The sequence below is a fragment of the Dasypus novemcinctus genome, chromosome 2 (assembly GCF_030445035.2).
Source record: "Dasypus novemcinctus isolate mDasNov1 chromosome 2, mDasNov1.1.hap2, whole genome shotgun sequence".
Lineage (NCBI taxonomy): Eukaryota > Metazoa > Chordata > Mammalia > Cingulata > Dasypodidae > Dasypus > Dasypus novemcinctus.
Window position 1 is genome coordinate 190,170,305 of NC_080674.1, and position 23,570 is coordinate 190,193,874.

Consider the following 23,570-nt stretch of genomic DNA (forward strand, 5'->3'; position numbering starts at 1 on the left):
CCTATTTATCGAGTACCTATTATGTTCCCAGAACAGTAGGAGACGCAAGGATGTTGCTGGAACTAGACAGACCTCACGGAGCTTACAATTTCCGGGAGAAAGCAACATTAAACGGGAATCAGAGAAATCATTGCTTTTTCAGGTAGGAAACTTGCTCAGAATCAAAGATCTCCAACAGGTGCACAATGAAAGGTAAATCCGTTCCTGCTCCAGTCTTCAAGGGGAGCTCCCTAGGGGTGACCGATGCCCGCCCCTCGTTTCTTCTGTATTTTGCAAAAATATTCAGTGTATATGCACATGTATACTTTAGAAGCCCACAGAGTTGAGGCTGATGTAAACATTATGTGCCTTCTTTTTACCACCTAACCATCTCCCCTGGCAATTGCTCCCAACCTGCCCATATAGAGCTCCTGACCAGTGATTGTGCTAGGAGCTGGGCGGTGTTTTGGATTTAAGTAACTGAGAAAAACACATTCTTAACTTAATCCGTATCTGTGGCTATGAATCCATTGTAAGTGGAACCTTATGATTAGGTTACTTCAGTTAAGGGGTGGCCCAACCCAGTCGGGATGGGTCTTTTTTTTTTAAATGAATGTATTGGTACATATTAATAAAGCTTACAATTCATCCAAAGCATATAATCAATGGTATGTGGTATAATCACAGAGTTGTGCATTCATCACTTTAATATTAAAGCATTTTCATTATTTCAATAATGATAATAAACAAAAAACAGACAAATAAGAAAATTCCTCATCTCTCAGTCTCTCTATACTTCCCCTGATGCGCACAGCTGCTATTTCTGGCTATTCTTGCACCATTTTTTTCCAGTTTTATTGAGATATATTCACATACCATATGCTCTAGGTCTTGATAGGATGGATTTTAATTCTTTAAAAGGGAAGGAAATTCAGGTGGAGAGGAAGCCACGGAGAGAGCAGCCAGAAGCTGAATGTCAGCAGAACCTAGAAGAGAAGGGAGAGGCCACATGGCTTGCCATGTGACAGAGGAGCTAAGGGCCAAGGATCACCAGCAGCCAGCCCCAGAACTCTGGTCTTTGGGAAGAAAGCATTGCCTTGATGATGCCTTGATTTGGACTTCTAGCCTCAAGACTGTGAGCCAGTAAATTCCCATTGTTTAAGCCAACTTGTTGCATGGTATTTGGTATAGCAACAAAGAAACTAAACAAGCTGCAAGCCAAAGTCCAGTGTACGGGCTGGCAGGAACAGCATGCCTCATAACATAAGGTGCCGTTCCCACCTACATCCTTGGGGTGGCACCATACCTGTTTTCTCTCATTTGAGAATCGGGGTGGGGGTATTGGCATCTGTATTAGTTGAGGTTCTCCAGAAAAACGGAACCAATAGGAATCAGCTCACATGACCACGGGGATTGGCGAATCCAGATTCCATAGGGCAGGCTGCAAATTGGAATCATGATAAAGGCAATACTGAATTCTCCAGCAGAAGCTGGCTGTCTGGAGAAGAGGTAGAAAGTCTTCTTTCTGACTATTGAAATCATCAAGTTCTCCCTTTAAGGCCTTCTTCAACTGACTGGATGAGTTGACTAATCTCATTGCTGAAGGCAATCTCCTTTGTCAATTGTAGATGCAATTGGATTTTGATGCAGTCAACTGACTAATGATCTTATCCACAAAATACCCTCATAGTCACAATCAGGCCAGAGCTGGCTTAACCAAACAACGGCACACCATAGCGTAGCCAAGTTGTTACATGAGCTAAACTATCACAGCCTCCATGGACAATGCAGTGTCTGGACCACGTGTCTCCTTTCCAGAAGACACATGGCACTATGTCCTCCATGAATGAGAGCTGTCCTCGGGTCCTCAGAAACACGTATTCTGGCCTCTGGGTAGAGCATTGTGACCTCATGGATAGCACACGGCTGCACCTATCTACTGCTGTTTGCCCCTGAGGCTGCCAAGCACTGTTGACGGCACCCTCCTCCTTTCTTGCCCTTATCATCCAGTTTTCTACCACATCCCAAAGCCAGAGAATAGTATGGAATGACAGTGGGAGAAGCAGCTGCCAATGTAGTTGGACCCAGGCCTCACGAGCCTTGGGCCTTCCTTGCCTTTTCCCCCTCCCAGGACTCTGAAATCCAGGAACATATAAAACAGCTCGGCTCAGGTTGAGCAGAAGCCATTGTCGTAGGGGTTTGGGGCCCGGCCCCCAGGCTAGAGGGGAGGGACAGAGATGCTGAAGAAGCACGACTTCCCTGGTGGCTTTGCGTGTTTGAAAGAAGAGGAGGCTTTCAGAAAGCATCAAAACTGTCTTGGTTTGTCTTTAGTGGACTCCAGAAAATTATGTTCTTAAGCCGAATCATTCCTGTGCTCGTAAACACAGTGTGGATGGGCCCTTTTGATTAGATTCAGTTAAGAGATCTTTAATTAGATCACTTTAGGGCCTTTGATCACTCCTCTGCGCTCTTACTGGGGTCTCTACATAAATTGGGAACTGAAAGCAGAAACACAGAGAAAGACAGCTGCTGTTTGACACTGCCACGTGAGAGAGAGGACTGCACGAAAACCGAGAAACCCCAAGAGGCTGAGAGAGAGGCTGGAGGCTGCACTCAGTGGAGCAGGCCCGGAGCCACCATTTTGCCTGGCCTTATGGCTGGAGTCCAGCAGCTGGTCTTTGGTGAGAAAGCACCTCCGATGATGCCTTGATTTGGACATTTTCACTACCTGGGAACTGTAAACTTTTACCCTGGTAAATCTGCATTATAAAAGCCAGCCCATTTCTGGTATTTCCCATCGGCAGCCTTCAGCAAACGAAAACAATAACCTACATCCATCTCATTTCCCACCGTCTCCTTAAAACTTCTTCGGTGGAAGACGTTCTTCCCCTGCCCCTGGAAGAAAATCTCCAGGATCTTTCTGATCCTCTTTCAGGAATGAAACCTACTGTCATTCAGAACATGGATGATCAAGAATAAGCAAATTCCACACTCGACTTAAAGATACATCTCTTCTTCCCCAGCTAGGACCTGGGCATGGGGAGGTCTGGACAAAGAGGCAGTGTCCTTCTCTCTTTCCCTCCCTATCTCCTCTTACCTGCAACCTCTGAGCCCTCCAGGGCCAGTGGGAAGGGAGTCAAGAAAGTGCCTCCCCTACGGGTAGTGGCATATGGTGGCAGGTGCTTTCTCAGGCTTTAGGGACACCCACCCACCTCTGCCCATACCCCTGGGGTCTTGTCCCCAGGTGTAAATCATGCTGTCACCCGGCTCCCACATCCAGGCTGCCCTGTGCAGAGTCAAAGCGTGGAGAGAGGGAGCTGCTCAACTCTGCCACCCCCACCAGTCCTTGGCGCTCCTGCTGTGCCCACTGGGGCCCTCACAAGGACACCCTTTGGGCCCCCCAAGAAGGCGGGGGGTTGTAGCATCATCTGATAACATGTCATTTTCCTCCTCCTGCTTTTTTGTCTGTCTTCCCAACCTCCTGCAATGAAAACTGTGGCAGTGCGAGATTGTTTATGAACCCCCAAAAGAGATAGATTAAGTTTGTAAACTAATCTATTCCTCTGGGGGTGTATTTGACTGTATTCAATTCAAAGGCTTTAAGTTTCCTTGAGAAAATCAATTTAGGGCTTTTGATTCAACCGGGTCAGTACGGTGTGCCTCAGGCTGAGTCCCCGCCCCCTTGGCGGGCTGATATCAACGGGCACTCACAGAAGAAGACATACAGGAAGAGAGAGCTCTGTCACGTTTGATCCTGGGGCCCCAGGGAGAGATGAGCCCTTTGCCTGATAGTTTGCAGCTGAGAACACCTGGAAAGAAACAAGTCCTATGCCAGAGACTGATGTAGGAAGCCCTGAGAGACCAGGCAAAGGTCAGCAGCCACCTTGCTTCAACATGTGGCAACTGACTTTGGCGAGAAAGCAAACTGAAGTTGGACTTTTTTTTTTTTTAAGATTTATTTTTTATTTATTTCTCTCCCCTCCCCCCCTGCCCCATTTGTCTGATCTCTGTGTCCATTCGCTACATGTTCCTCTGTGTCCACCTGTACTCCTGCCAGAGGCACCCAGAATCTGTGTCTCTTTTTGTTGCGTCATCTTCCTGCATCAGCTCTCCGTGTGTGCGGCACCATTCCTGGGCAGGCTGCACTTTCTTTCGCGTTGAGCAGCTCTCCTTATGGGGTGCACTCCTTGCGTGTGGGCTCCCCTACGTGGGGGACACCCCTGCGTGGCAGGGCACTCCTTGCGCACATCAGCACTGCGCATGGGCCAGCTGCACACGGGTCAAGGAGGCCCGGGGTTTGAACCGCGGACCTCCCATGTGGTAGACGGACGCCCTAACCACTGGGCCAAGTTCGCTTCCCGAGTTGGGCTCTTTACAGCCTTGTAACTCTACCCCAAATAAATACCCTTTACAAAATCCAACAGTTTTCTGGTGCTTTGCATTGGCACCCCTTTGGCTAATACAAAAATATTGAGGTGTCACTAGATGAGATTATCCTTTTTGTAGATTGTAAACATTGACTAGCAGCAATCTCCTGTGGCTGAAACTCATGGGTAGTTTGTATTAAAAATACGTATTCAGAGTAAGAATAAATAAAGCTAATAATTCAAACAAAAAATATGTATTCAAGCAACTTGGGGAATCAAGAAAAAAGTATGACAGCAGCGGGCACTCAACTCAAAAGTAGAAGCAGCCGAGTGGTCACCAGGCAAATTTCTGGACCCCCAACACTGGGAGGGGACTTGTTTTGGTAAAGGCCTGCAGGGCGTCCAGCCACGTGCTAGGTGTTTTTAGGGGCAGGTCCTCATTACCTCTGGGCTGCAGCCTATGAGGAGGTCCTTTTACCCCACATTTCAGGCGGATCAAATGAGGCTCGGGGTAGCTTGAGGTTTTTGTAGACCCCAGAAAAGCATGTCCTTAGGGTTAATCCATTCCTGAGGGTGTGAACCTGTGGTGGGTGGGAACTTTGACCAGATGGCTTCAGTTAAGGGCCCTTGATGAGGTCACTTTGGTAGGGCGTGGCCCAGGGGGGGTCTTCATCCTCTAGCTGGAGTCCTTTACAAAAGGATGAATACGGAGAGAGAGAGCCACGAGAGCAAGAAGCTGCAATCAGTGGAACCCAGGAGAGAGAAGGTCGCAGGAGCGGAAAGAAAGCCGGAACGAGCCGGAAGCTGAAAGCAGAGAGACCCAAAGGAGAGGGGAAAGAGAGCCGCCTCCGCTGTGCCATGTGACAGGAGTCCAGGATCACCACAGCCGGTCCTGGGGGAGAAAGCATCACCTGATGAAGCCTTGATTTGGACATTTTTCATGGCCTCAGAACTGTCAGCTTATAAGCTAATAAGCCCCCATCATAAAAGCCAGCCCATTTTCTGGTATATTGCTTCTGGAAGCTTTTAGCAGACTATAACGGGATGCTGGCAAGCTTCATTCAGGAAAGACCAGCCCACGAGGTAAGCAGGGGAGCTTCGGGAAAGAACCACACGCCCACTACACACGTTTGTGGGCGTTTGTTGTTGACCTTGTCCTTTATTTGGCACAGGGGTGCTGTGAGTTGAATTGTATTCCCCCAAAAATATGTTCAAGTCCTCACCCCAGTACCTGTGAAAGTGACTTGTTTAGAAACAGGGTCTTTGTAGATATAATTAGTTGAGTTGAAGTCGTACTGGAGCAGGGTGGGCCCTGATGCCATAGGTTTTAGTTGGCTAAGAGCTGCCAAAAACGATATACCAGAAATGGGTTTGCTTTTACAACGGGGATTTAGTCAGTATAAGCTTACAGCTCCGAGGTTGAGAAAAATGTCCAAATCAAGGCACCAGGTGACACTGTCTCCCCAAAGACTGGCTGCCGGAGCTCCTGGGCTCCTCTGCCAAACTGGGAAGCACGAGGAAGCTTCTCCGTTCTTCCCTGGGTCTCAGCACCTTCGGCTTCCTGGTTTCCATGGCTTCCTCTCCGTGAGTTTCTCTCCAAGCTTCTGTGTTCTGTTGATTTCAGCTTCCAGCCTCCTGGGCTTTCGCCCCCAGCTTCTGGGGGTTTCTGTCTGTCTCTCTCTCTCCATATTTATCCTGTTTATAAGCGGCTCCAGTAAGAGGAGTAAGACCCACCCTGGGTCACGCCCTACTGAAGTCGTCTATTCAAAAGATCCCAGCTGCCATAGGTTCCCACCCATGGGAACGGAGTAGCTCCAAGGACAGGATCGGTTCTGGGGCCCCCAAAAGCCTCAAACTACCACATCCTGTGACTGAAGTCCTTACAAGAAGAAAAGAGTCACAGAGGCAGAGACATAAAGGACAGAGGCCATGTAAAGACGGAGGCAGGGAGAAGGGGCAGTTCAGCAGTTGAGTGACTGCCTCCCAAGTACAGGGCCAGGTTCCACCCCCAGGACCTCCTAAAAATAAAAAAAAAAAAGTGATAAAAAATAAAAGATGGAGGCAGAGACTGCTGTGACTGCTCCAGCCAAGGGATGCCAAGGATGGCCAGCCACCATCAGAAGCTAGAAGAAGCAGGGTTTCAGATGGAGCATGGCCCTGTCATCACCTTGACTTCAGACTTCTGGCCTCCAGAACTTCAGGACAATAAATTTCTGTTGTTTCACACCATTCACTTGGTGGTTCTTTATTACAGGTTTCCCTGGGAGACTAAGACAGGGGGTCACAGAGGACAAGATGTGGCCTCTGCCCATGAGAAAGTTTGGGTTGAGAAGACACTCTAACAACAGCCGATGCTGGCATTTATTGGGGCCTTTCTCTGTGACAGGCACAAGAGAGCAATGTCCCAAGCACCCCAGAAGGCTGAGAAGGAGAAGGCATTGATGCCCACTGATGTCCACCAAAGGTCAGGCACAGCCCTGGGGGTGCTGGTATGGGGGGAGGGCATCAGGGAAGTCTCCACAGAGGAGGAGGCTTTTCAGCCATGGCCAGAGGAATGGATGGGTGAGGATGGTGGGCGAGCCTGCCCCGAGGAGGGAACAGCACGTGCAGGTGGCTCAGAGTCGGAGAAGTGTGTCTGGGCAAGAACCCATGGCTGGCACACAGAGTACGTGACGGAGAACGGTGGGAACCCTGGACAAGTCAGCCGGGCTCCACCACAAAAAGCCTCGAAGGCTGTGCCAAGGACAGCAGTCATTTTTATTGCGTCTGAGGGAAACCCAACCTGAACAGGCTCATGTAAGGGGGAAGCCCGCATGTCAGCTTCAGGCACGGCAGGCTCCAGGGCCTCCAACCACGTCTCCATGACCAGATGGCCCCAATAGTGTCAGCCTTACCCTCCACCAGCTCAGAGACCCCAATGGAAAGAGAATCTTCCAGGTGCCCCAGAAACCCAGAGATTGTGCCTGAGCCCCCAGTTCAGATCGTGCCCACTCCTGAACCAAGCTCTATGGCCCGGGGACAAGGGCCGATACGCTGTGTAGCCAGGCCTGGTCAGAAACAACCCGGGCAGGGGAAGGGGCTGACCACGGAAGGGGACAGTGTCTGAATGGTCTGGACTGAGCGTGGGGAGCGATGGTGCCCAGGAGAATGAGGGGCTGTGAGCAGGAGGAGAATGGATACTGCGCTGTGGGTGGGGTCCCTCCAGCCGGCTCCCCCGGGAAGTGATGAGTGAGGCTGGGTGGGCACGGGAGTGCCGTGGGGGGCACCGGGGACAGCAGGCGCCGCTCAGGCCCGCCTCCTGCTGCTCCGCGCCACTGCAGGCAGGCATGCCCCAGACACTGAGCGCCTCCGACATGGTCACCCCGGGCAGCCTCAGCCCGCCCCCCACCGAGCCCCCAGATGGCGAGCAGGCCAGCCAGCCCCTCCTGGACGGAGCTCCATCCTCAGCCTCCTTGGACACCCTGATCCAGCACCTGGTACCTACGGCCGACTACTACCCAGAGGTGGGTGAGCCACGCAGTGGGGAGGACAGGCAGCAGCGGGGGCTGGCTTGGGCTGGGAGGGGGGAGGCGGCTGGGAGGCATGTCCACCCCCCCCCACTGCCCTCGTGAGCAGGTGCCACCCCTCCCACCTGTCCGCCTTCTAGAAAGCCTACATCTTCACCTTCCTGCTGAGTTCCCGCCTCTTCATCGAGCCCCAGGAGCTCCTGGCCCGGGTCTGCCACCTGTGCATTGAGCAGCAGCAGCTGGACAAGCCAGTGCTGGACAAGGTGAGGGGCAGGGCATGCGGAGGTGCACCTGGCCTAGGGCGGCAGCCCCTCCCCTTGCGGTGGGGGAGGCAGTGACATCCCGTTCTCCTGACTGAGAGACTGAGCCCTAAAGGGTTCCTCTGACTTATCTGAGGCCCAGAGCCGTAAGGGACAGAGCTGGAACTTTTACTCCTGTTCTCTTCTCCCCTGCCCTGTGAGAGCCCCTGAGCTCGCCCTACGCCCTGACCTAGACCCCCATCTGTAGCCTGGGGTGGTCCCGCAGTCGCTGCTGGGCTCCCTTCTCCCGTTCCCTCCTAGACGGGTCTACTGATTGCCCCCAGCCCACCCCCAGGCAGCGTCCACGCAGCCTTCCTGTGATCCCTCCACACCCATTCGCGGTCAGACGCTCCGCTTCTGCGGATCCTGCTGCCGGGCCCATTTACTTATATGTGCGTTGCTCTGGCTCTACTGTGAAAGGGATAAAAACGCACCTTCAAATGGCCTAAGGCAAAGCCACCTCGTTGGCTCCTTGGCTCCCGGGTACCCTGGTGCCAGGCGCTCAAATAATAGCATCATGTCAACGTGCTCCTTCCCCTTCCGACCCTTGGAGACCCCTGGGCTGGTCTCGGTGTCAGGCACATTCTTCCCGCAGCACCGAGGCCCCGGCCCCGAGGCCGCCGGCTCCAGGGTCACGTGCTGCCCTTCCCCCAGCCCAGGGCAAGCGCCCGCCCCTCCTTTCACACTGGGTCCCGTCGAAGTCCCAATCTCATTGGGCTCGCTTAGGTCACGTGCCAGGGACAAGCCAATCCCTGTGCACAATGGGGGTGTGCCGTGCTCTGATTGGCCGGCCGTGGGATGGGCGGGCTGCTCCTTGAACTCCGCGGCCTGGAACCAGGGAAGGTGAATCCCGGAAGGAAGATGGAGACGCTGTCGCCCCGGGAAGGGAAGGGAGGCTGGGCAGGCCAAAACGGAGGTGACCTCCCTCCCCAAAATGTGTTTCTGCCCCGAGCCCTCTGCTCCCTGCGCTCCCCGTGTCCCGGCCCTCTGCCTGGCACAGAGAGGGCGCGAGGCCCTGTCCCCTCACCCCGCCTCAGCGCCTGGGTCAGCCCGGGGCGGGGCCCTGGGCTCCCCTCCCGTGAGCACCCTTCACCAATCGCGGGCACCCCCCTCGGCTTCCTTGCAGGCCCGAGTCCGGAAGTTTGGCCCCAAGCTGCTCCAGCTGTTGGCCGAGTGGACAGAGACCTTCCCGCGGGACTTCCAGGAGGAGTCGGCCATCGGGCATCTAAAGGACATCGTGGGCCGCATCGTTCCGTGTGACGAGGTGAGTGGGCTGGGTCCCTGGTCACTGCCTCTGCACCTCCACCTCCAGGACCTGAGCCTGTCCCTGGTACCTTTTCGGGGCCCTCAGCTCCCTCCACGTGCCTGACGTTGGCCCCTCCAAAATCAGACCGTTTCTGACCCCCAGAGGAAGAGGCACCTGCTCAAGACCCCACAACTGAGGAGTTGCCCAACTGGGGTGGAAACCGGTCGCCTGGGTCCAGGTCTGCTCTCTGGACCACTCTCCTGTCCCAAGTTCATGGGTGGCATCAGGTGGCAGGTGAGGGGTGACGCAGGCCTGGGTCAGGCCCGTTGCAAGCATTAGGAGGCCTGGCAGGGCCCCGTCCTGGAGCCCATTCTACTTCCCCTTCTAGTAGCAGCGAAAGACAGCACCTTCTCTTTCCTGCTGCCCCCTCTGCCGTTTCCTGGAAACTTTATCTACTCACCCCTCCGCGGCTGGGCACAAAGCGCTGGGGAGATGCTGAGGCCGTCATTCTCCGTGATTGGGGTCCTGGGGTTCCTTGTTGCTCAGTTTGCCAGAGCTGCTGTGGCCAATACCACCCAACAGGTTGGCGTCAACCCCAGGAATTTATTAGCTTGCGGTTTCAGAAGCTAGAAGGCCTGCTTCCTCCTGGAGTCAGCAGCGTTCTGGCTGCCAGATCTCGGGCTTCTCAGCCTGCCTGTCGTGTGGCAGCGTCCTCTCCTCTCTTTCCTGGGTCCTCTTGACCTCTGACCTCTGTCTCTCTCTGCATCTGTGTATTTTCTGCTTATGAAGAACTACAGTAACATGGATTGAGGCCCGACCTCATTCATTCGGGCCACACCTTGAATTAAAGTCACATCTTCAAGAGCTTCTTTTTACAGTGGGTTGTTTTAGTTTCCAGAGGCTGCCAGTGCAAAAACACCAGAATTGCATTGGCTTCTACAAAAGGGAGGTATTAGGTTAAGAGCTTACAGGTCTAAGGCTGTGAAAATAACCAAATCCAAGGCATCATTAGAGATGCTCTCTCACTTTGAAGTGTGCTGCTGCTGATCCTGGACTCCTGCCACATGACAAAGCAAAATAGTGGCTGTCTCTCCTTCAGGCTCCCTTTCTCCCCAAGCTCAGCTGTGGGCCATCGGGCATATGGCTCGTCTCCCCCTTCTCCGGAGCCCATCTCTTCGGCTGTGTGCTGCTCCACTGATTCCAGCCTCTCTCAGCCTCTTGTCTTTCTGCGGCGGCAGGTGATCCTGGAGTCCTCTCTCACATGGCAGGATAAAACGGCTGCTCTTTCTCTCTGAGTGTCTTTGCACGTTTCTCCCATTTAGAAAGGACTTCACCAAGAGGGCCGAGACGCTCCCTGGATCCTGCCTCACTGAAGCACTCCAAGCAGAGGCCCCCGGCTGAATTCAGTTCAGTCCAAGGACCCCATGCCTACAGGAATGGACCAATTTAAGAACATAATTTTCTGGGGTCCACAAAAGACTCGAACCAGCACTTGGGTTCACACCCACAGGAATCCGACCAAGATTGGGATAAGGAACATGTTTTTATTTTCTGGGGTCTGTAACTCAATTTCCATACCCTGGAAGCTTCCCAGCACCAAGACACCTATTCTGGGCCAAGGGACCCCATGGGTGTGTCATGGCCAGCCATTTGGGGGTCCTAGCAAATCGGGGCTTGTTGGACAGACTCGGCAGGTACAGGCTCAGGAAGGCCAGTGCTGAGGCCAGGGGAGGCTCAGGGAGCCCAGGAAAGGCCCAGAGGACCACGGCTGGGGCGGGGCCCTGGACGAAGGAGGAAGAGGAGGACAGCCACGCCTGGCCACCCCAGCCGGCCGGGGGAGGAGGCCGATGTGTTGGGTCTGCTTGCCTCCCCTGCTCCCTCACCCCAGCTGTCCACTGCACTGACCACACTGCCCCTCAGGCCCCCTCCATGGGCGGCAGTGACAGGACCTGGCCCTAAGGACAAGCTGGTGGGGAGGGCAGGGCCTCGGGAGCTCCGTGTGCTCCTCCCCAGGCAGACTGAGCTCAGGAGGGAGCTTTCCAGAACTCCAGGGAACCGGGAGCGATGCTTGCCCGGCCAGAAGCAGGGGGTGCTGAAACCGTGAAATGCCCAGTCCAGGAGGCCTTGGCGGCACCTGGAGAGCCGTGGCTGCCCCCAGAGGCTCTCTCGGGCATTTCTGCACTCACATCTGCTCTAGGTAGGCAGCAGACAGCTCAACTGAGAGAGGACAGTCAGCTCCAGACCTTCCACCTGGCAGGCACTGGGTGAGCTAAGACGGGCCAAAGGACAGAACTCTGGCCTGAGGCAGGAGGCGCGAGAACCCCATGACGTCCTGGGGACGTACACAGTAGGTGCTTTCATAAACGTGGAGCACCGTGGCATTCTCAGGGGTTTAGAGATGGACTGAGGAGATCCCCAGGTCTCTCTCTGTATTGTGCAGAAATTAGTGAGAAAATGAGAGGATGCTGAAGACAAGAGGAGGGCAAATACCACCCCCACAGTCAGGGGCAGCAGATGATCAGTGGGTAACTTGAGGTTAACCGACTGGAAAGCATCTAAATAAATGGACAAACAGGAAATGGTTTGGGAGTGAATTTTGATTCAATAGAGACATGTCCTGCAAATTATGTGCATTAAAAAAACTAAAAATATGGGAAGCGGATTTGGCTCAATGGATAGAGTGCCTGCCTACCACATGGGAGGTCCACGGTTCAAACCCCGGGCCTCCTTGACCCGTGTGGAGCTGGCCCATGCGCAGTGCTGATGTGCGCAAGGAGTGCCGTGCCACGCAGGGGTGTCCCCCATGTAGGGGAGCCCCATGTGCAAGGAGTTCACCCCGTAAGGAGAGCCGCCCAGCATGAAAGAAAGTGCAGCCTGCCCAAGAATGGCGCCGCACACGTGGAGAGCTGACACAGCAAGATGACGCAACAAAAAGAGACACAGATTCCCATGCCGCTGACAAGAATACAAGCAGACACAGAAGAACACACAGCGAATGGACAGAGAGCAGACAACTGGGGGGGGGGGGGACGGGGAGAGAAATAAATTAAAAATCTTTAAAAGACAAAAAACAGGCCAACCTTGTGGTTATGTGAAAGGTTAGGCACGGACCCTCGGCATTATTTTTTATTCTGGGAGTGCGTCTCGCAGTCTGCCCTGATACCCTGGCAGATAGAATGTGGGTAGATTCTTCATTTAACAGGTGGGGGCATGTCCTGTGAGCCAGCCTCTGTCCTTCGTGCTGGGGATGCAACACCGAGCACACAGTGAGCCAGTTTTGTCTTTGAACACCTTGTCGTCTAGGGAGGGAAGACGCACATGTATAAAATAATCTCCCTGTTAGCTCTAAAATCAGGGTAGCGCCTGGGTGCTCTTGGTCCACCTGGGAAAGTGCTGCATGAGCTTTCACCCAGGGGCTGTGGAGAACACGTGAAAGGGAGAAGGCAGCCTTGGGACCCCACGGGACACGGTGAGGGGCGGGGAGGGGACACACTGAGGCCATTGGTGTGGCTGGAGCCAGCCTCACAGCCCCCCGGGGATGCCCATCTCCTCCACGGCCATGCTTTAGGAAGGAGGAGGCGGAGTGGCCTGGAGAGCAGCTGGCCTGGAGGCAGGGGGACCCTTCAGGGAGCCGCCGCAGCCTCCAGGAGAGGACAGTGGCTGGGACCACTGATCCTGGAGACACGTGCAAGTGGAAGGAAGCAAAAATCCGCAGAGGCCGCAGCAGCCTGGAGTGGCACGAGGGAGAAGGAGGCATCGAGGGTGACCCCAATTCGCCATCCTCCCTGCTGCCTCAGTTTCCCGGCTGCAATCATAAATACCACAAAACGGCTTGGCTGAAACAAGAATTCATGGGCTCGCGGTTTTGAGGTTAGAAGTCCCGGTCGAGGCGCCCGCAAGACCATGCTTTCTCCCTGAAGGCAGCGGCGTTTGGGGCCGGCGGCCGGTGGCCCTCGGTCCTGGGCTCTCCTGCCACGTGACTGGGCACATGGCGGTGTCCCCTTCCTCTGCCGGGCTCCGGTGATGTCTGGCCTCTTCACCTCCAAGCGGCTTCCTCTCCATCCAGCCTCCAGGGTCAAGGTCCAGCCTCCTTCAGATGGGCCACCCCTGAACTAAACATGACATCCTCAAAAGGTTCCGGTGACAGTGGGCTCACACCCACGGGAATGGACTAAGAACACGCTTTTTCCCTGCTGTATATAATTCAACACAATGCGCTGCACTCAGGTGGAAACTCGGGAGGCCAAGTGCTGACCATGCTTTGGGGTGCAGCGGAGCTGAGCGAGGCCATCCATCCCTTCCGTGGGTGACGACAAGAGGTGGGCCTCAGTTTACCCATGCACTGCCTCCACTAATCAGCGGACTCCTGGGTGGGAAAAGCTCGCGGCGCGGTCCGTAAGGTCTCCTGTCCTGCTCCCTGTGCCCCGAGGGGCCGGGCAGGCGACCCAAGTTCTGTCACCGGAGCTCTAGACAGCTGTCCTTGGATACCCACCTTCCCCTTGGGCCCGTCAGAGACGCCAAGGATTTTTTTTTTTTTTTTTTTTTGGTGCCAGACTCCCGCAAAATGTCACCGGGATGGTATATTTCCAAAAAGTACCTGATTCAATGGCCTGGCAGTATCAACCGCTCGCCTCCCCGTTGTCTGCCGAGGCCTCTGGGACAGTCGTAGGCTGGGCCCTCCCCGACCCGTCCGGCTGAGTCCTCGGCCTTGCGAGGCGGGGGCTCCCAGCACCACCCCTGCCCGAGCGCGGCCCAGCTCCCTGGCTCGCCTGCAACCAAGTCGGCCTCTGCTGCAGCCCGCACAGATGAGCTCGGGGGCCATGCTGTGGCCAAATCCCGCGGGGCGACATGGACATCCTGCATCATTCCAGCTGGTGTGACTGCCATCGTCCTCAGAAACAGGGGTCCCCCAGGGGGAAACGATCTCCCTCTCCTTGGGCGCGGAAGGACAGTCATGGCTCCGAGCTGGCGTCAGGCTGAGCAGTGAGGCGACTCGGGACCGAAGCGGTTAGGAAACAGGCGCCCAGAGCAGGTGCCCAGAGCTGGGCACGGCCCTAGAGCAGTGAGCTGAACCTCCCAAGCCTCCCTGCCCCAGCCGGGCCCGCACGCCGTGGGGGAGCAACAGAGGAGCAAGCGTCTGTGACGGGGGTCTGTGCTTTGAGGAAATCCCCTGGGGCCACCTGGATCTATAGCACCAGGGACAGAGGGCAGGGCGGTGGCACTGAGGTCGGTGAGGGCCTCCCCGCGCCGGGCTTGGGGGGCAGAAAAGGCCCCCTCGCTCGTCTAAGCCGCGCGGGAGGCCAGTGCTCCGGCCACGTCGCCGTCTTCTGTCCCGTCCCCCTGCCCCCGGCAGCATCCTCCGCCCCCAGCTCGCCGCATGCCCCAGGCAGTGCGGTGGCCCTCCTGACGTTGGCTCTTCTCAGCTCTCTCCTGAGACCCTGACGCCTCCTCCCCAGTTGGCCTGAGGTTTTGGGGTGGGGGGACAGTTTCTCCAGGGGTCCTAAGGAAGAGTCCACACTGCCGATCGCCAGAGCCAGCCCGCCCCAACCGTCGGAGAGGGGGCGACGGGTGCCCAGGCCTGAGCGCCCCTCTCCCTGCCCCCACACCCGCAGGCGTACCGGAAGAGGATGCATCAGCTCCTGCAGGCCCTGCACCAGAAGCTGGCGGCTCGGGGCCAGGGGCCAGAAGGCCTGGTGGGCGCCGACAAGCCCATCTCCTACAGGACCAAGCCCCCCGCCTCCATCCACAGGGAGCTCCTCGGCATCTGCAGCGACCCCTACACACTGGCCCAGCAGCTGACCCACGTGGAGCTGGTGAGCAGATCCCGTGCGTCCCCCACCGCGACCCAGCGCCCGGAGCAACAGGGGACAGCCTCTCTGCCCACCCCCCCGTCTCAGCATAGCTCGGGCCTGGGCTTGTCACAGGGGCGCCAGCTGGGCATCTCTGGAGGGCTCTGGCCACCGGGCGGTGACTCGCCTCCGCCTGTGAGGAGGTAAGGAAGGGACCGGCCCTGCCCAACTTGGGCCCTTGGCCTGCCTGATCGTCCAGGCACGGGACAAAGCCAGGGGTCCAAATCCCAGCTTTGACACCACCTGCTGGGTGAAGCACCTGGGACCAGTGCCTGCCCACCTGGGCCTCAGTTTCCCCCATCCCCGACTCCCGTGGACACACACCCTCCCCAGAAGGCCTTTCCTTCTTTTGAGAGGGATCCCCCCAGTCTAGCCCCTAGTACCCTGGGATCCTGGTGGATTCAGGGGCCAAGGGGACTTAGCCCAGAGAGAGGCGAGGCTGGGGAGTGGGCCTCTTGCCTCTTTCAGACTGCCACCGTTTAAGGTGACTTCACTGCTGTTCTGAGGAGCAATATATTCCCATGCAGTATTTCGTTCTGTTTTCCCAACTTCCTGCCCCGCATCGTTATTATTCCTTTTCACACTTGAGAAGTGTATACAGTGTATACTGTGAGGTTCTGTGATTTGCCTGAGGTCACACAGCAGGGTCAGAGCCAGGATTCAGTTTCAGTTACCCCAGCTCAGCCTCGTCCCCTGGGAGTCACACCTAGAAAACTCTGTGTGGGGGCATGGCCCCAGAACTCGCGGGCTGTGACAGGCCCTTGGGGCTGCACCTGAGCTCTGCACCAGCCAGAGCAGAGACTCTGGCCCCAGTGTGAAGGGCAGGTGCCGAGGCCCCTAGGGCAGCGCCGAGCCTGGCAGGAGCGCCGCACCCGGCCGGGCTCCCGGCGGCACTGCGCCCCCGTGCGCGCTCCAGACGCCTCTCCTCCCTCCCGCGCAGGAGCGGCTGCGACACATCGGGCCCGAGGAGTTCGTGCAGACTTTTGTGAACAAGGATCCTCTGGCCAGCACGAAGGTAGGAGACCCCGGGCAGGCGGTCTCAGCCGTGGCCCCACCCTCCGACCCCTCTGGAAGAGCTTTGGAAGAGCCCGGAGCCGGGGTGGGTGCAGACGGCGCTCGGAGGGGCTCTGGTGCGCTCAGCCCACGCCCCTCCTGCTTCGGCCGCCGGGTCCCGAGTTCCGGAGTCCGCGGTGGGGCGGGGTGGGGAAGCCTGGGCAGGAGGGAGAGCACCCGGCGAGGTCGGAGGGGCGGGAGGGGGGCGTTGTGTTAGACCAGGGCCCAGGCTGGCGATGAGGGCGGAGGGCGCACCCCCGAGCCCTGCGGGACCCGGAGTCCCGTCCCGGTGCATTTCGGTGGACGCCAGTGCCCTCCAGCGGCCACTCGGGGAAGCGCAGGCTGGCGCCCGGGCCCGGGAAAAGTAACCGCGCCCTCTTCCCTCCAAAACGGGGCGCAGCGGCTCCTGTGGCCCCCCCGCCCCCTCCCCGCACCGGGTCCCACCTGCAGGGTGCCTGCTACTTAAAGAGACGGGTTAAAGCCGACCGAGGACTGGAAACTGTATCTTCAGCACTTACCCTAATAAAAGAAGTGCAAACTAAAGATGAGAGAACTGGCTTCTGTTTCTGCATTCAGTCTCTCGACGTTCATTATTCTGTTTGAAGAAAATCCAACCTCACACAGCTATGTAGTTGGAAAAGAGAAGGGTCTTTTTTACCTTTCAGACACTTGTAAATATTCTTTGATATGATACTGAAAATCAGCAAGTGGTAGTATGTAAAGGTTAATTGCAATGTGGAATTTTTTTTCTCTTCACCCTCATTCTTCCTTTGCTGAATGGGTGTCTTTAATTTTAACCTGGTCAATTGTATTACGCTTTTTCTTTGTCGTTTTTGGGAGTTTAAGAAATCCTTTCCTACTGCCCACCCAGGTTTAAAAAAAAAACTAATCTTCTATGTTTTCCCTTTACAAGTTTTAAAGTTTTGCCTTTCACACTGAAGTCTTTGGTCTGTCTGCAATTCATTTTGTGCATCTGGCTTGAGATGGGAAATCCATTTTCATTTTTTCCGTAAAAATAAGCAATTGTTCCTGAACCATTTAATTATGTATTCCTTTACCCACCAATCTGTCACTCCGTGATTGTCAGTTTTCCATATGTATGTAGGTCTGTCCCTGAACTGTCTTCAACTCCGTGGGTCATTTTTTCTTTCCTCATGTCGATACACATTACCTTAATTATGACAGTTTCATGATGAGAATTGGTATCTGGTAAAACATCCCCCTGGTCCTTCTTTAGGAATGATTTGGCTGTTCTTATTCTTGGCCTTTTGTTTTTCCAGTAAATTGTAGGATCACTTGCCAGAGTCTGTGAAAAGCCCCATGGGGATTTTGTTAGTATGTCTGAAACTATATATAACTTTGGGCATCACGCTATTGAATCTTCCAATCCATAAACATGGTATGTTCTACCATGTGATTAGATATTTTCTGTAATACAGTTTTATATTTTTCTCCGTAACAGTCATGCTGACTTTGTTAGATTCCCGCCCCACCCCCGCCCCCAGCTCCTTATGCATATTTTTGCTGTTGTATATTTTATCTTCTTTATTGTATTTACTAACTGCTTATTGCTAGTTTAAGGAACATAATTTCTTTTTACATGTCAATTTTATATCTAGCACCATTGTAAACTCTTATTAATTGTAAGAATTCGTATTCTCTTGGGTTTTTCATCTAGACAATTCTATCATCTGAGAATAATGACAGTTTTGTCTCTTCCTTTCCAATCTTTATTCTTTCTATTTCTTTGGTAGTCATAGACCAGAACCATTTAATGAGATGAGATGAATGCAAGGGATAAATATGCCCTCTTTTTAAGCCACTGAAATATTGAGATTATTGGCTGTTACAGATAAACCTAGCACAATATGACTAATACAATTCCTTTTTCTTGCTTATTGGTACTAGCACCACCAATACAATGTCAAATAACTGGCATCCTATTATTCCTTTTTTAAAGGGAATGCTTTTAACATGTCACAATAGAGTATAATGTTGGCTATAGGGTTGTTTGGGGTTTTTTTTAGTTGCCTTTTATCAGATGAAGGAAGTGCCGTATTCTTGTTTCGCTGAGGGTTCTTATCCTGAATGGCTATTGAATTTTACTGAATGCTTTTACTGGATTTATTAAACCACATGCTTTTTTCTCCCTTAAACTGTTAAGTGATGATTTATACTAGTGTATCTTTTCCATTGTTCAATCAACCTTGCCTTTCGGAGATAAACAGATTTGGCCTTGATCATTTATCTTTCTCACACATCCCTGGATTCAGGTTGCTCATGCTCTGTTTGGGATTTTTGCATCTGTATTCATGAGTGAGACAGACCTGTTTTTATCCTTTTTGGCACTTGTATTAGTCAGAGATCTCTAAGGAAACTGAATCAATAGGAGATATCTCTAAATAGTATGCGGTTTTATAAAACTCTCTCGTGTGACTGTGGGCTGCACAAGCTCAGGTTCCACAGGCAGGATGCAAACCAGGGGCTCCGACGAAGGTCCAGAGAAGGTCCTGGAGGAGTTCCCAGGAGACGTTAGCTGTCCAAAGACAAGCTGGAAAATTCTCTCTGAATGCTGAAATCACTTCCCTTTTTAAGGCAATCAATTGATTGGATAACACGTCACTCACTGCTCATGGCAATTTTCCTATGCAGTAAACTCACTGATGACTAAAGTCCATAAATGTCCTTGTATTACAATTAGCCTAGTGCTTGCTTGACCAAACAACGGGGCATAATTCCCTGGCTGAGTTGACACATTATCCTAACCATCACAGCACTGTTCTCATCTAGTCTTTATTTCCTCTTTTCCTGTTCTCTGAAAATATGTGTAAAAGATTAGAATTACTCGTTTCTGGAAAATCTGGAAGAATTTGCCAGTGAAACTATCTGAACTTGATATTTTCTTTGAGAGATGATATTCATGTAGTGGTTTGATTTTTTTTGTTTATGGTTTTATGTATTCTTTAGTTTGTTTTGGTAATTTATATTATTCTGGGAGTTTGATCATTTCCCCTAAGTTTTCACATTTGTAGACATAAAGTTATACACAATATTCTCTAGTTATCTTTTTAATCTCTTCACATCCAATATTTCCTATATTGATTGTTATTCATTTCTCTTTTTTCTTTATCAATCTTGCCAGAGGTTCATCAATTTTATTAATCTTTTTTTTTGTCTTTTTCTTTTAAAGATATATAGATCACATAAAATGATACATTAAAAATATAAGAGGTCCCCATATACCCCACTCCCCATCCGCCCCCCACTCCTCCCACATCAACAACCTCTTTCATCAGTGTGGCACCTTCATTGCATTTGGTGAGTACATTTTGGAGCACTGCTGCACATCATGGATTATAGTTTATGTTGTAGTTTACACTCTCTCCCAGTCCATTCAGTGGGTTATAGTCTTTTAAAATAAAGAGCTTTGAGATTCGTTGATTCTATATACTGGATCTTTATTTCATTTATGGGTCTTTTCTTATCTCTATTATTTACTGTCACCTACTTTCTTTAGATTTATTGTTTTTGTTTTCCAAATTTCTTAAGTTGGATTGGATTTTTAGCATTTCTTTTAATAAAAGAATTTTCTTTTTAAATACATTTTAATTTGCAGCCCTTGTTTTGTTTTTCAGTATTTTCACTATCGTTCTAATTTCCCTTATGATTTTTATCTTTGACCCATAGATTATTTAAAAACAGGTTTTTAGATTTCCAAGTGTATGCAGTTTTTTAGGCATTGCGAATTTAATTTCATTGTGATCAGAGAATGGGATCTGAATAATACAGATTTTTACAAATTTGTTAGCCTTGTTATGGCCTAGGATGTGAACAGCTTTTTTGAATGTTTGAAAATAATGCATATTCTCAAATAATTGGACGCAGGCCATTAGCACAACCATGTAAATCATGTTCAAATTTAGATTTATACTGTTTTGTTTAATCTCCCTATCAATTGCTGACAAGTGTATTAAAATCTTCCTTTGAGATGATAGACCTCAATTCCTCTTTTTGAGAACTGCACTCTCCTGATGATTTTTACCCTCCACCTATTGAAGCTGTGTTGTTAGGTGCAAACAGGGCTGGACTTGTGGCATATTCCTGATGAAGTAAGCCTTTCATCCTGAAGCCATCACCCTCTAATCTCTTCTAATGCTCTTTGCCTTAAAGTCCATTTTGTCTGAAATTGATATCGCTACATGGTATTTGTCACATTTAGATTTTTCTATCCATTTCCTTATATCCTTGGGTTTGGGCATACCTCTTGAAAATAACAGAGCTGGATTTTTAAAAAATTATAGTGACTATAATTATTGAATTATACGGATTCCTTTTTACTTTCTTCCACTGATTTTCTTACCATTTCTGTTTCCTTTGCCCTCCTTTCTTGACTTCTTTTGCGTTAATAGATCTTCCCTTCCATTTTCTCCCTCTTTGTTGAAAGTTACTTTGGCCATTTTAACATGCACATTTAAATTAACAAAAGTTAACAAGGTTAGCCAATATCTTTACCTTCTTCCTGAACAACTTTAGGACCTGGGAGTGATTTTATTTCAGAAATCCCTTCTCAACCTGTATGCCAGATTTGAGTTTTAGTTCTATCTTGACTCTTTGACTCCACAATTTAGACATTATTGGTAGTGTTTTATATAACTTTTTTTTTTTTAAGATTTACTCACTGTTTTAGTTTGTCAATGAGCTGCTGATACAAAGTACCAGACATGGGTTGGCTTTTATAAAGGGGATTTATTTGCGGTAAAAGCTTACAGTTCCAGGGCCCTGAAAAGTCCAGATTAAGGCACCATCAGAGGGGCTTTCTCACCCGAGTCAGCTGCTAGTCATCCCGTTGTCCGGCCATGTGGCAAAGCAAGATGGCCGCCAATCTCTGCCGAGGTCTCTCCTTCCACTCTGGGTTCACCATCTCTCAGAGCCCGGCTGTGGGCTTAGGGCTTGTCTCCCACCAGACCTGCTCTCTCAGGGTCAAGTGCTCCACTTTCTTCCCAAGTTCACCTGCAGGCTCTCAGGCACGTGGCTCCTCTCTCCTGGGCCTCAGCTCTTTGAGCCTCTCCTTTCTCTCACGGCAGAATCAGATAAGGCAGAGCTCCCTCTGCCAGCAAGTCTGCGTTTAGATAAGCCCTAGCAAGAGGGCGGAGACCCAACCTGAGTCACACCTCACTGAAGTTTAAAGGGTCAGACATCCACAGGAATGGATTTAGTTCATAAACAAAACCGTTCTCTTTCTGGGATTCATAAAAGAACTTCCAGACTGCCACACTCACCTTTCCCATTGTTTCATTTTTGTTTTGCTCAGCATTCCTTCTCATATCAAACCTTGCTCCTCTGATCATTTGTCTTCTTTCTAGATAACATCTTTTAAATTGTGGTACATTTATACCGTTGAATGTTCTATGTCAATTTTTTAAAAAAGATCCAAAAGGATCTTTTTTGGCACAGGAAAAGGTTTACGTGGACAAATTTGAAACTATAGATATGTATATATAATATTACATTTTAAAATACATCCTAACATGTATAGATGAAAAACTGGTAGGATCCGAATCAAATCGTTGGTATTTCTGGATGGTTCTGACGTTTTCAGCGTCTTCCAGATTGTCTGTGATGATCGTGGACTGCCTCCTTGTGCGAAAATGTTGTCAACCAAAAAACTCAGGGTGTCGTCCTGTGTCTTTCCTAGCCCTGTTTCAGTGACAAGACTAACAACCTAGAGGCTTACGTGAAATGGTTTAACAGGCTGTGCTACCTCGTGGCGACCGAGATCTGCATGGTGAGTAGAAAGCCAGGGCGGGTGTGACGGGGAGATGGGGAGCAGCGCCCCGGGAGGGGAACCAGCCCATCTGCAGCTCCAATCCACCGCCAAGCCCAGCGCCAAGCCGGGACCCCCTCCAGGGCACCAGATGTCACCCGGCTTTCCCGCAGCGCCACCTCCTGCTGGGTGCTTCCCAGGCCCGATACCCCCGCCAGCCACGGAGGGTGTCGGCAACTGTTTGCCAGAGGAGAAGGGCCAGCTGGCTGCTCCTCCTAAGTGGCTCTGCTTCCCACCCCTACCTGTCCACCTTGGGCAGCCTGGCCTGCAGCCGGGTGTTCTTTGGCTGCTCAGCATTTAGAGAGAAAACTAAATCCAACCTTCAAGAACTGGGAGATGGCAAATGGAAAATTCCAGCTCCCTCGCTCCTCCTGGGAACACGGAGCCGAACGCAGGTCTCCTGGGATCCCCGGTTACCGTCTTCCTACCTGGCCATGGCCTGAGGCTCCCTTCTCTTTCTTGGAGCAAAGGAATCCTCCTCCACGTAGATCTCTCCACCGCCACGCGGGGCCCAGGGACTGCCTGTTTCAGGAAAAGCTGAGAGGCAGCCTGTGTCCTGGGCTGGCTCTCTGGAAGCAGGCGCTAAGACAGAGTTTGGGGCGCACATTTATTAGGGGTCAACAGCAGGATAGCTCAGAGGGATGTGCTGGTCTGTGCTGCAGACTCAGACTCGACCGCACCCCGGCCAACCTGTGGACGCTCGGAGTGAATGTTTTCTGTCCTGGAAGAGCTGCGGCCTCTCCCTGGACGGCCCCACGAAGGCGAGGGGCTCTCTGCGGCTGGGGCTGACCTGTGGCCCACGTCCACATCCACCACCTGTGGCTCTCTATTTCAGTCAAGGCTATTCCTGTGCGTTTAGTAGGCAAAACACACTGATCTGTGTCAAAAAGATACAACTTAGTTTACCATCTGCCCAGCCGACTGCCTGCGTCTGCGTTCCCGGCCTGGCAGCTACGCTGAGGACTTATCTACGTGGAGCTTGCGCCAAGCCCTGCGGGACCAGCACAGGCCCTGAGGGATGGAGCACGGTTTGGCTCTGAGTCATCAAGCCCCGGATGCTTCTGCAGGAAACTCAAGTCCCAGTCAGGCAGCCGGTCAGCAGAGACGGGGAAGTCCTGCTGGAGATCCAAGACGGCGAGCAGCGAACGGCAGGCTGCGTTTCTCCTCCAGAAACTTGGGCAAGATGAACACGGGCAGTGACAAAGAGAGTAAGTGGAACCAAGCATCAAAGAGAACTCTCAACACAAAGCCAAATGAAAGTAAAACCCTACGCTAAAAAGAGAAGCTAACCAACTGAATAAGCCCATCAAGAGAAGTAGACAGCTAGACATGGGCAAAAAACGACAAGCCACGCTATGAAACGGGAAGGCAGGGCCTGGTCTAACGAACAAAGCCAAAAGCAGGGGGAGACGCAGACCGTGGAACGACTAAGCAAGGGTGTCCACAT

The 23,570-nt window shown here is 52.2% G+C and overlaps 1 protein-coding gene across 3 annotated transcripts in view; it reads left to right on the forward strand.

Annotated features, from left to right (window-relative positions):
- RASGEF1C (RasGEF domain family member 1C) overlaps nt 1-23,570 on the forward strand; it is a 103,442-nt gene that overhangs the window by 62,050 nt on the left and 17,822 nt on the right. For all 3 annotated transcript variants that reach the window (XM_004478135.5, XM_004478136.5, XM_058283246.2), the window contains exons 2-8: nt 6,733-6,810; nt 7,667-7,849; nt 7,993-8,115; nt 9,278-9,415; nt 15,010-15,210; nt 16,187-16,261; nt 21,995-22,084. In XM_004478135.5, coding sequence (XP_004478192.1) covers nt 7,673-7,849; nt 7,993-8,115; nt 9,278-9,415; nt 15,010-15,210; nt 16,187-16,261; nt 21,995-22,084 — 804 coding nt within the window. In that variant the 5' untranslated portion in view covers nt 6,733-6,810; nt 7,667-7,672. The remainder of the gene's footprint in view (nt 1-6,732; nt 6,811-7,666; nt 7,850-7,992; nt 8,116-9,277; nt 9,416-15,009; nt 15,211-16,186; nt 16,262-21,994; nt 22,085-23,570) is intronic.